This window comes from Artibeus jamaicensis, unplaced genomic scaffold (genome assembly GCF_021234435.1).
Source record: "Artibeus jamaicensis isolate MK-2021 breed Jamaican fruit bat unplaced genomic scaffold, CSHL_Jam_final contig_944, whole genome shotgun sequence".
NCBI lineage: Eukaryota > Metazoa > Chordata > Mammalia > Chiroptera > Phyllostomidae > Artibeus > Artibeus jamaicensis.
In genome coordinates this window covers 3954440-3966815 of record NW_026522020.1, presented here as the reverse complement: position 1 = coordinate 3966815, position 12376 = coordinate 3954440, and the positions used below count along the sequence as shown (strand labels likewise).

The window sequence follows — 12376 nt, the reverse complement described above, 5'->3', positions numbered from 1 at the left end:
GAGTGAGACTGGAGGAGACACCCTCTCCTCATGACCGACGCACTTGGAGGAAGAGAGAAAGCACTCCCAGCTCAGCCCAGGGTACGAACCGAAGGCCAGAGGAAAACCGACCTGTTACCACTCGAGTGGCCAGGGTGCGCGTCCTGCTGGGCCCAGAAAATGTGCCCAGGAATAAAATTCAGCAAACGAAAGAGACAATCTGAGGAACCCATGGGAACGAACCAGAACAGCCACGAACGAAACCTCAGGACTCGTGCTCCGAGATGAAGACATGGGTGTGAGTGGCAACCCCAGGGACGGGCAGGGCCCGCCCCGCTGCGTGTGTGGGCGATGGCCCGTCTGCGGAAGGCGTGCAGAGCCCCCGCGGTCAGCTGCAGTGAAGCGGCGACGTCACCCGGCAGTAATGCAGGACACTCAAGCAGCAGGAATGAAGACCCTGCAGGCATCGGAAGGACCGAAGTACCGAGTGCCAGGTGGAGCCGGGATCTGGGGACCCCTTTCCTTTGACGTCACTCCCTGCTAGCCTCAGGAACCACCTCGCCCCCTTTCAATGGAGTTGTTGAAGGGCCACGGGGTCCCTGCGGATGGGTGTCGGTTGCTGTGTGGACTGTCACACGCAGGGCACTCGGCCGGCTGTCCTGAGATGCTCTCTGCAGAGGTGGGGCGCCAGCCACGGATCACGAGAACGCTGGTGAATCAGTCCTGGCTCCGGCCTGCTCACCGCCGGGTGACTCACAGCTGGAGCCCGGCCTGGTTCCTCTCCTCATGGGAACGAGGCCCTTCCTTCCAGCTCCACCCAGGAGAAAACCGTGGGGCACATGCAGGAAGCACATGCCCTGCTCGGGGGCACACACAACGTGACCACCAGGTCCCTCGCTCCTCGAAAAGACGTCTGAAGAAATCCTGGCTCCCGAGGTCTCAACTGGCCTTGGGGAGCGCCATCCACCATTTACATCAGGAAAATGTCCACCCCGTCCACGTTTAGCTTGTTAGATGGTCAGACAAATCTGGACCCCCCAGTGCATTTTGAGGGCTTCCTTCTCTCACAGAAGCACCGTCAGAGGAAGGTGATCCCCCTGCTCACCCCCAAAACAGTGACCAGACTCCCCAAGGTCGTCGCCTCGGTGAAGACAGCCAACCTCCGCCCCTCCACTGCAGCAGTGCCGGCGGCTCCCAGCGCGAGCGAGCACACCTGGGCCAGCACACTCGCCCCCACTCGTGAGCTGCCAGGCCTGGGGTGCACAGACACTGGTTTCCCCGCTTTCCAGCGCAGCTCAGCTCAACCGTAGCTTGTTTTCAGACACGCAGCTGCTTGCCTCCTGGGGGGCCTCTGCCCCTCCTCCCGGAGTCACTATGGTGGAAGGAGGCAGAGGGAATGGGCTGAGTCTTGTTCTTCCTGCTGTTCACTATGGAGAGTGGAGGGCGGGGAGGACAGGGGGATGGGAGGGGCCCCCAGCGTGGTTGGGGTGACTGCGAACCCCCGGGAGCGGCTGACTGGCTGCCGGCCTCTGGCAGGCTGAGCCACCCCATCCCAGCTGTCTGGCCTGTCCCGGTCACGTGTGGCTGGTCCCCACTCAGCTGCGCTCAAGTGAGGTCTGAGTGGGATTTCAGAGATTTAGTATGAAAAACGAAACTCGCTCATGTTTTTGGCGTCGATGACACGTGGAACTGAAAATATCCTGGCGGGGCCGGGGCCGAATCAGTAATTACCTCCCACTTCCCGTTTCTACGTTTTGGTGGTGGCCGCTACGAACCGAGCGCCCGTGCCACCTTCTGCCCGTGGGCAGCGTCGGTCCACCCAGCCGACCAGCCCCCGTCAGAACCGGCCCCTCCTCACCTGCACCCGCCTTCGGAAGCAGTAAACAGAATTCTGCTGACGGCAGTGGCCAGGCCGCCCTGCCTCCCTCCTGGTGCTGACAAGCCCCCGTGGATGCCGCTGCGGTGACAGGTGTGGGAGGTCCTTTAACCAGGACTGAGAGGACGCCACCGTGGCTGCCCCCTTGCCGGACCCTCTGCAACAGCCCCGGGGAAAGGCCGTGGTGCTGGGGGCTGGGACGGCCGCCCCCCAGCTGTTGCGGTTGAACCTGCAGCAGCTCAGGGACCAGGCCTGTTCTCAGAACCCTCTGTGGAAAGCAAAACTTCGCGGGCAGATCTCAGGTGAGTGAAGACGGGTCACGTGAGCACCGCTGCATGGGCAGCTTCCATCCGATTAAGAAACTCCTATTCTGAGACAGAGGACGACAAACTAGAACGTCAACAGACAAACCAGGACGGTGAAGTTTCTGCAAACTGCCTTAGATGAAACAGTTGAAGAATTCAATTAAATATTTATTGAACAAATGCAAAACAAATGAACTCAGCGGTTTTAACCTGGAGGTACAACGAACAGCTCCAACTACGCAGCGGGCTGCCACACAGAAACCAGGGACCTGCTCAGCACTTCCCCGAAGGCAGGACTTGAACCAGGGGTGAGCGGGAGCAGCCGACGGCCCGCAGGACAGCCATACGGCATGTGTCACCTAACAGCGTCGCCACAGCTCACGACACCTGTGCTGCCCGACACTGGTGCACGCTCATGCTCACACTCACAGCGAAGGGTCTGCGGTCGACCGGCCTGCCCCTGGGGAGCGGCTTCTGCTCCTCACCTGCATGTCAGCGTCCTGGGTCAGTGACCCGCGGGAGGTGAGGAGAGGAGAGGGCGTGTTCTCCAAAGCGGGCGCAGCAGAGCGCCCCACCCGGGACACTGCCCCAGGGGACAGTCCTCCTCGAACCCCAGGTGGGCCCCGTAGCCACCACCCGTGGCAGGGTGTCGGCGAGCCAGGTGTGGGTGGGCCAGAGCACCCGGCACTGTGCCACGCGTGGACGCTGCGTGTCCCAGTCCCCAGGACATGGGAACTGACCGTCACCCCCACAGCTCCCCCCAAGCTGTCAGACGTCCCCAGGGCGAACAGCCGGCTGCGGCAGCTACCCAGCACGGTGTTTAAGGACAAAACGTGTGTGGCGTGCTTTCTATTACACGTGTATTTCATCACATGCTCAGTACAGAGAGCGGAGGTGCTCCATCCGGCCGACGCACTGAAAACACAGTCTGCACCTCCGTGCGTGTCGGGACCCTGGGCGCCACAGGCGGCTGGAACCGAGGGCGTCAGTTCTCCAGGAAAGCCACGTAGTCCGTGAGCCGGGCCAGCTGCTGCTCGTTGGGGACCGGCGGGACGGGGGCAGGCTCTGCGTGAAAGTCACAAAGTCAGTGCCAGTGTGACACAGTGCTGGTCCCGCCACCCAGCATTTAATGGTAGGGAGACCGCTGCTTTTGTACGCTTTCGGAAACAGGCCACAGTGTCTGGAACGCTCACGAGCCGCTTCCCCCAACTGGGAGCCCAGCCCCGTCTGGTGTCCCTCTGAGGAGCCCGGCTCTTCCCAGGAGAGCCCCGCCCGCCTGGCCTCTGACCCGGTGGGTGAGTCACCGAACGCTCACCAGGTGACAGGCACTGCTCTGTGCTCTGGGGGGGGGGGGGGGGGGGGGGGGTGTCCCACACCCAATGGACAAAAGTGCCAAGAACCCCCAGGCCAGGGAGCTCCGTCCTCCCGTCTCCCCAGGCTGCCCCGGACACCCCCCCCCCCCCCGCACAGGCACCCGGGAGGCTGGGCCCTGGGGGCAGGTGCTCAGGGGCAGCTGTGGACGGGAGCCCGAAGCGCACTCTCCTAACCAGGGATTATCCCAGATACCAAGTACGGGATTCAATCTCTGCACAAGGTTAGCACTAAGAACTGACCACAAAAAACACAGAGCATGTTTGAAATGAGCACACGAAAGGACATACCTGATAAAGGGATAAACCTGTTAAAGGAAACATCCAGGGCCCCTGCAACTGAAGAAGCAAAAGTCAAAGTCAAGTTTGCAGGCGTCAGTACGAAAGATTTTCACAGACAGCACGGTTAGTGCATCACGCACGGACGGCCACTCGTTTCTCAACAGAGAACAGCCGCGCCCTATCTGGCTAGGCTGCCCCTTGGCACCTCGCTGGGCCAGGGCCGAGGCTCCCCGGGCAGTGAGACCCTCCGGGCCGAGCCCCGAGGCCCAGGCAGCACTGCACGGCAGAGGCCACAGCAGGACCTCGGAGTGCGGATGGGGTTCTGAACGCGGGCGTGAAGCCCGCTCCACGGCCCTGGCAGCAAAGGGCTCCCCGGCCAGCCGCCCACAGCACCTAGCCTGGCCGGTTAGACCCAGGCCTGGGAGCACCGACTGAGACCGTTCAGCGGCCCACGGGCTGCGGAGCGTGCAGAGGAAGACCGGCCCCGACTCCGCAGGTTCCAGCTGCAGAGCACCCCCCCATGGGAGGCGCCTGTGTGTGGGCGGCCCTGGAGGGGAGGGGTGCGCCCTGAACTAAACACAGGCGCAGAGGGCCATCCTAGCAAGAAAACGGCTCCGTGATTGGAGGAGCAGGGTATCAAGGTTTGGCAAAAACTGACTTGTAGAGATTACCAAGCACCCAGGTGACATGGTGTTTTTAATTTAAATATGAGTTTTTAGCCACAGAGGTGAAGCTGGGTCACCCTTGAGCCCTGAGTGTCTGTCAGTCAGTGCTCACACCATGGTCACCCACCTCCCGAGACCAGAGCAGACTCTGGACCGAGTTACTCCAGTCCCACAGCCGAGATGCCAGAGTAGCCACGCAGGCAGGTGAGCGCCCCACCTACCTGGCTTTCTGGGCACCACCATCCTCGTGGTGGAGTCGGCCTGCCACCCTTGCTCCAGCACACCTGCAAATGGCCGTGAACGGACAGTGAAGGCGCGGGCGGGCCCCGTCCCGCCTGCCTGCACGGGAGACCTGCCCGCAGATTAACCCGCCCTGCGGGGCTCTCCCCGCCCACAGACGGCGTTCTCACGTGAACGCTGTTCTGGAACACGTCTGACGCACGGCCAAGCTCCGTGCCCCTCCCTGAGGCTGGCGGAAGCCCCAGCAGAGTGACAACGAAGTGAGGGGAGGACAGCAGCAGCTCGCTGGCCAGAAGGCTGACCGGGGGCCACGTACCAGGCGCTTCCACAGGCCAGTCACACACGCCGTGGCCTCATGGCCTTCTGAAGGGGGACCTACAGCCACCAGTTAAGGGACTGGGGAGGGGAAGTTCAGGGAACCCCAGTGCCATGTTGCAGGCCCCACAATGCCCCTAGCAGGGACTCTGGGGGGCTGTACTCATCGGGTGACAAGGTTCAGACCGGCCCTGGAGGAAGAGTCCGGGAAACAAACGTCTGGAGGAGTAGGTTCAGCGCGAGTCGCTCTAAGAATGCCCCTAAACCTGCTTCCCGGAGCTGCGCCAGGCCGGGGAAACAAGGACAAGACGCAGTGCTAGACAGAGCTCCGTGTGGCCGGAGGACAGAAATGCCAGTCACTGCGAGATGACGCCACCAGGTGCTGCAGTGCCCGCCCGCTCTCCGCCCGGAGAGGCGGGAGGGCAGCAGCACAGCTGGGGACCGGCGGGCGGGCTCCGGGGTCCAGGGACCAGCAGGGAGTGGCGAGGGACGGAGAGACTGGGAAGGGCTCCTGGGGTGAGTGCCCCTGCACCGAGCGGGGGGACGGGGTTTCTAAGTGAGAGGAAGGGGTCAGCGGTTCTGCACTAGCTGGGCGGTGCTGGCCGCGCTCCCGGGGTGCGGCCCCGTCCTGGTGAAGAACGCGCACCTCGGAGCCCCCACTCCCCACGCGCCTTAGGAACAGGCAGGCCCATGTACCTTTCACAGCCTCTTCCACGGGTAGCCCGACAAAAGCGGCGAAGTCGTCGGCGATGATCGAGGTGTAGGCCTGGGAGACCAGGACGAAGGCGCGCCGCCTCGTTGCCTCTGCAGCAGGAGGGGAGGGTTCGCGGTGACCAGAGGGCCGCCGTTTTTGGAACACGCATTCAGTGACACCACGGTCCTGGTCTGAGTCTGACACGCGGGAGGACCAGACCCACCGGGAGACTTCTGTTCCAGCAGGCGTGTGGCGCCCAAGTACCGCAGGGGACAAACACGCTGCTTCTACTTCCTCTCGGACAGAAAACCTCTCTCGGGCGGCAGTGGGAAGCAGACAAAAATTCACATGCACGAGACCGAGGGCCTGCGAACGCCTCACTCAGATAAACCTCCGTGGCCGTGCGGCAGGTTTCCGCGTGGCCCTTCGACCCCAGTGACACTCACCGAGTGGATGGAGCAGAGAGCACCCACCTCGGTGTCCCCCGTGTCCTCTCCCAGGGCCGCACGCCGGGTCCCCCGGGGCCAGGGCACTGCCCCGACTCTCAGGCCTGCTGGGCTCCGACCTCACTCAGGGTCACGCCCTGAACCTCGGAACTGAGCAGGAAGACCTGACAACTGTCCCAGCGTGAGTGCAATTCTGGCTCGAACGCCCTCCGCAGCCCCGTCCCCGGGCCCACTCAGAGGGGCTCCTCCACCAGCTGTGGACATGCCGGGACATGCTCTGGGCTGTGCTTCCTGGGTAACAGGCAGGCGGACATGTATGGAAGAGCCCGTGACGCACGCACGGGATGTCCTCTGCAATCCCGGGACACTGCCCAAAAAGGACGCCAACCCCTCTGGCACCTTTTGCTCAGGCGAGCCCCCCCGCCCCCTCCCGGCTGTGGCTCATGCTGTGGCGTCTCCTGTCACGCCCTCCTCTCTGCTCCCCACTGTTCCCGGTCCGTCCCCAAGGTCCCCGCAGAGCCCACACCCACTGCCAGGAGACCCAAGCCCGTGTCCCACCCATAAGCCTGCCAACGCCAGGCAAAGGCCCCTGGCCGACGGGTCCTGCTGCTGTCAGGACACGGAACCAGACCCTCAGGCCCACGACTGCAGACGGGGAGGGGAGGCTGCTCCCTGCCCCGTGGGCCCCAGCACGGCCCTGTCTGTCCCACGCTCCTCCTGCCTTTCCCTCTGGTCACCGCCTGTGCCTGCCGTCTGGCGACTTGCACCGCTCGGTCTTACCACCCTGAGAGAATCACCACACCGCAAAAGCAACCTTTGCCTCTGCTCGCCCGCGGAGCTGCCGGCCCTCACCGGGCGCAAACACCCGGTCAACTCCTCCGGCGCGCCGGCTCCCCTGAGCAGGAAGGTGGGTAGGGAGTGCAAGTGCCAACCACAGGAAAAGGGGGTGACGGCCTGAAAGGAGGCACTCTTACAAAGGCGCGAGCCAAGAAGACTGGAAGCAGGAGCGTGCTGGGCGGACAGAGAGGCGGAGGCGGGCACGAGCCTTCCTGCACCGGGCGTGCGGCCTTTAGCGTCTACATTACTGGGCCGACTCGTATAAAATCAGCAGCTGGAGACAACACCTACCAGAGGCTGAGGTCGCAAAGTTCAAAGCACAGTTTCTACTCTCAAAAACGGGTTTAGAAAAACCTGGACCCCCACCCTGAACTCATGAGTACTACAAGATCTCACTTTACTAGCAGAAGACCCTGACCAGAGCCATTCCAGCTCAGGATTCAGTGAGAATCAGCGATGCCTGAGCCGTCAATGACATCAACAGCAGCGACAGACAGGAAGTGAAGCGGCGGGATTCTGAAAGCTGCCCCGGTCACCTAGCAAGAAACAGCTGCTCATTTGGTTCTGAGCCACAGCGCAACACTACCTCTGAGTGCTTCCATGATTGGCTGGACCGTCTCGGACCACTGGTGGGTGTTGATGGTCGTGTAGATTCCAGGGAAATCTCTCTGCCAGATCCTCTGTCCCACTGACCAAATCGCCCCAAGTTCAGAATTTGCCTGCAATCAACATTGTTATTCCCTTGGAGGATATTCACCGTGCAGACTCATCAACAACTGCATCTGGAAACATAACCTGGCATTTCTTCTCAGAGGTGTAACGACTGCTCAGCTCAGCACTACCAAAAGGGTCTTTAAACACCGAACAGTAATGTCTACTCGAGTTTGATATATATATTTACTGTAGCAGCAAACTAAGGAGTGAGAATGCAGTGCAGGAACAGTGCAGAATCGAGTCTGAGAACGCTCTCACACACTGTTTTAAAGAGGTAAGTGTGTCTCACGACTACGTATACGTGACACAGACCCTGCGTTCCTGACACACATGCACTGACGTACTTCAGGACAAAGCCAAAAGCACGGTGGCGACCTCCACCGCCTCCCCGGGGACCAGGCCCTGCCAGCCGGGCCGACGCTGTGAGCAGGATGCGCACCCCGAGGAGCTGCGGGAGCACCTCCCGCAGGGCGGGGGTGGGCAGTAGGGGGGACAGCGCTGTGGGACCTGCTGCTGTACGCCAGCACCGCCGGGAGGGTGTCGGGGACTCGTGGTGATGTTCTGCAAGTGCTTAAAAATTCCGCTCCACGTTTATGCTAAACACGGTGAAAGAGCTGAAAGTAAAACTTCACTCCATTCTATCTTGGAAAAACCTTTTAAGAGGCTATTTCATCTAATCGCCCACCCACAATAAGAAACCTAAAATCTTAATTAGCAAAAAAGCATCTTAATGCTGTGAGAAGCCGTCAATTTTAGAACATTCTTCTGAACATCACTGGGTTCAAGACGCGCACAATACCAGCAAACTGCAGAGACCAGCTGAGAAATGACAAACCTGGGCCTTTCCGGAAGCTGGTGCAGTTGTTCAGCTGCTTAAGCGACACTTTCATGAACGGCCTCGAGAGGCCTGGTCGGTGGGAGCTGAGCACCTTCAGCATCCCCGGGAAGCTAAAGTTTCTGCTTAAGGGGACGTGAAGATCTGTTCTGAACTTCAGGACCAGTTTAGCAACAATCTCCGTGGACACGTGGGAAAGAAAACGAACTGTACGAGGGAGCCGTCTGAACGACTGTCATTCTTGTGGTAAAGTAGCAAACAGAAAGGGTACTCACCGATTTTATAGCGGGTGGTATTCTTTTCCAAAGATATCTTGCATTATTCCTAATTTGCACCCCCCCCAAGAAAAAAAAATCATCTCAGTAAATGTTTACAATTCTAGATCCTAATACAAACATGCAGAAGTATACTTTAAAATTTATGAATTTGTCCAGGGAAAGTAAGAGTAGATACACAGATTAAAAAGACATGAAATAACATTTTTCGGACTATAAGATGCACCCCCCGATTTGGGAGGAATAATGGTTGTTAATGCTGCTGTTGTTTTCATTTACATTGGTAAAATATTGTTATTAAATACTGTACCATATTTTTTGCTTCAAATTTTTTTCCCTCTATTTTCTTCCTCTAACAGGAAAGACCTAGTGCATCTTATGGTCCTAAAAACACAGTAGTTTAACCCAAATAACATTTTGCCATTTGTAGCAGATTTTTTATTGATGATCCAGATCTCAAATTAAGGTAATTGACAGCACATTAAAAACAGACATCTAAGCAGAGCTGCCCAGACGACTTGCTCATCTGTAAAAACAGACAAATGCGCCCACCCCCCACCCCAGGGCTCTGGTGCCCAGGCAGTGCGGACGCCGACGGGGCTGTTCCGGGACCAGGCCCCACCCCCACCAGTGGGCACTGAGCCACCACAGCCTGAATCACACATGGCAGCCAGACTGTAAGAAATGAGATAGTTTACATAATAAGTGTGTAAAGAAAATCTTGGTTTAGGTTTTTAAAGGATATGAAAAAAATTTAGAATTTAAAACAATTAACAGTACTCATCAATGGGTCATAGAACTATGAGGCCCTCTTATTCCTTTGTACTATGCTTTCTGACTTTTGAGCATGAATTAGGATTAACAAAAAACTTTTAAAAAATTTCACACGTGCTGGTAGTAAATTCCTCTTAGCTTCTCAACCTCCCCTCTCAATTTCTCTCGGTCTACTGATTACATGTGGGGTGAAGTAAGTGAAAGTCAGATGAATGTTTCATAGAGAAAAAAAACGGTCAATAGAATTAAAGGAATTTTTGGGGGGGAACTAAATAAATAGTAATGGAAAAAATACAATAAAGATAACTTAAAGATAATTTAAAATAAAATAACTTAACGGGGTTTCCTCCAGGTTACTAAAATAGTCTCAGCTGCCGATAAAATAGTGGCAACTTTTATAATGTTTCAGTTTTATTTATATTCCACTGATATAAATAAAAGCCAGAATCTGCAGCCAAAGCTGTGAATAAAGTGGACAATTAAACTAGGGAACAAAACTTTGATATAATCAAGTAAGTTGTGACTATTAGCACAGTGATCACGTTTCTTTTTATGTGGCTCATAAACTTACTCCCAGGACATGCTCTGAAAGCACCTCGGGCTGTAGGCGGCCGCTGGAGAGAGCGTGTTTTCCTGGAAGCCGGTGTTAAAGGGACAATTTTATTTCAAGTACATTTGTTCGTGTTTGTGTGTTTTTGATCACATTCATTTAATAACATACAATCCCATTGGTAAAACTAGTTAAATAGGGAAACATGTCTGTAAACCACCACCCTAACAAATTTAATGTCCTATGTTGTTTTGTTGTATCAGTCGCTTCTCGTAAGTACTACTATCTTTTATAAGATAGAATTTTATTCTGAGGAATGCATTTCAGCTGTCTGAAGCCCCATATAAAAAACAAATGAACAGAAAAACAGTGACAAACAAAATCCCACCTGTAGGCTGGATAGAGTATTCATGATTTGCTTTTTTAGATGAGTTAGTAAATGCATAATTGTTCAAAGTAAAAAAAAAAAAAAGGAATTTGAAAGTAACACTGTAGTTTCTCATAACAAACTGAGTATTTTTAGAAGGTTTATATAAAACACATGTATTTTAAAATTCCTCAGGCTAATCACAATCTGTGGTTCACTATTTGACACCAATGCAGTGAGTGTCACATAAAAGACACAGCACCTGTGCCTACACTGCAGTGACCATGCTTCAGTGCAAACCACCTCTGCGCAACCTCGAAGCTGCTGCTGCTGCTTTCGGTGCAGGTAGAACGTACTCACATGTCATTGTGGAGCAGATACAAAGCTAGAAGCTGTCCATACACTGGGGGTGTAGCAATTCCTCCGGGAGCCTGGAAGGCCAACATGAAAGGGAAAAATCTCATTTTCTCATACTAAAGCCCAGAATATTAAGTTTATATTTGTCACTGACAGTGACTAACCTCCTTCTGGGCCTCAGTGTCTTTATACGTCAGAAATATTTAAATGGGATCCTCCTCCCAGTTCTCAAATTCTTACATAAATGGTCTTACTATGATAAGAAATGAACATTTCCAACAGATTCCTAAACCCTTATGATTCTGCTTGGTATGTCAAACATGTTGAATAATGATAATACACAGAAAAAAACATCACAGTCGAGGTACAGGCAATTATAACCTCATTCAACTGTAATTCACTAAAAAAGCTCTATTAACTGCCTGTTAGTAAGCTGCTGTTTAAAAACTCGTTTTTATATTTGCTTTTTAAAGTGTCTTTCTAGGGAAAAACCTCAACTCTAATAGCCGCATGATGTAACTCTCACTTCTCAATGAAGACAACTGGGTAAGCTCCCGTGCTAACGCTATGTTCTTATGCGCTAATAAAAGGTTCCAATGGCTACTTACTACATCTTCTTCTGTGTGCGTGCGCATCTTTAATAAAATCCACACGCCCCTACCTCCCCCCCCCCCCACCGGGGAGGGTGCTTAGTCTAACACGGGCAGCGCAGGGGGCGTTTAAGGAGCAAGATACACAGGACTCTCAGGCTCACTCACTGAAGACAAACACTAAAAAGCTCCCAGCGAATCCGTGGGGATCAGGCCAGATCCTCAGCCTCCAGACCAGCCCGCGGCGCCAGACTCCAGGCGCCCAGCCCCCGAGCCCCGCAGGCGCCCGCCTCCAGCCCCGCCCCGAGGCCCCAGGCCTTGTTACCCTGGAGACAGGCGCCGCCCGGACCGGCGAAGACCCCGAGGTTTCTCCCAGCAATACGTGAACGGTTACCTCGAGCTCCTGGTTCTCGCACTGATCCAACAACTTTTTGAAACTAAAGGCACCTTCTGCCATCACGGCCACGGGCATCTTCCCAGCCGGTCGCGCCGCAGCACCTTCCCGGTAGTCAGACCCCAGACTGTCTCTCGGGGGCGTCGCTCCCGTGATGACGTAAGCCGCCACCGCGTGTGTCCCTGCGCAGGCGCAAAGTCGGTTCCGGCGTGTGGTGGGACGTCGCCGCGGCCGGGCAGCGGGGCGCTGCGCCGCTCTGGCCGGCGCTCTCGGTGCTCGGGAGGCCTGGCTTGGCCTCAATGGGGGTTGTGGCGCTGGATGCGCGCGTCCGAACCTTGAAAGAAAGGGCTTCAGGGCACGTTTGAGGGCTCTTCGGTGCCTCTCCTGTTTGAGGCAAATTTAAAGGTTTAAAGCGGAGCATTGGTTCTGCCCCTAAACCAGCTCCTTCAGTTCTGCCCGTGTCTGGAAACGGCACGCGGTCCTTCCACGTGGGGGACCCCTTCCGAAAGCA

General features: G+C 56.1%; 1 protein-coding gene across 2 annotated transcripts; it reads right to left on the bottom strand.

Moving 5' to 3' along the window:
- Nucleotides 1–2307: 2307 nt before the first annotated feature.
- COPS8 (COP9 signalosome subunit 8) lies at nt 2308–12032 on the bottom strand. Of its 2 annotated transcripts, XM_037161463.2 has the most exons (8): nt 11866–12031; nt 10885–10955; nt 8834–8882; nt 7596–7728; nt 5729–5836; nt 4699–4761; nt 3822–3869; nt 2308–3225 (listed from the first exon to the last, which is right to left on the bottom strand). In XM_037161463.2, exons 1-8 carry the CDS (start codon nt 11941–11943, stop codon nt 3146–3148), a joined length of 630 nt encoding a protein of 209 aa, XP_037017358.2. In that variant the 5' UTR covers nt 11944–12031; the 3' UTR covers nt 2308–3145. The 2 variants fall into 2 exon arrangements, with proteins under 2 accessions (XP_037017358.2, XP_053511273.1); XM_053655298.1 differs by lacking the exon at nt 4699–4761 and having other exon boundaries at nt 11866–12032.
- Nucleotides 12033–12376: the final 344 nt, after the last annotated feature.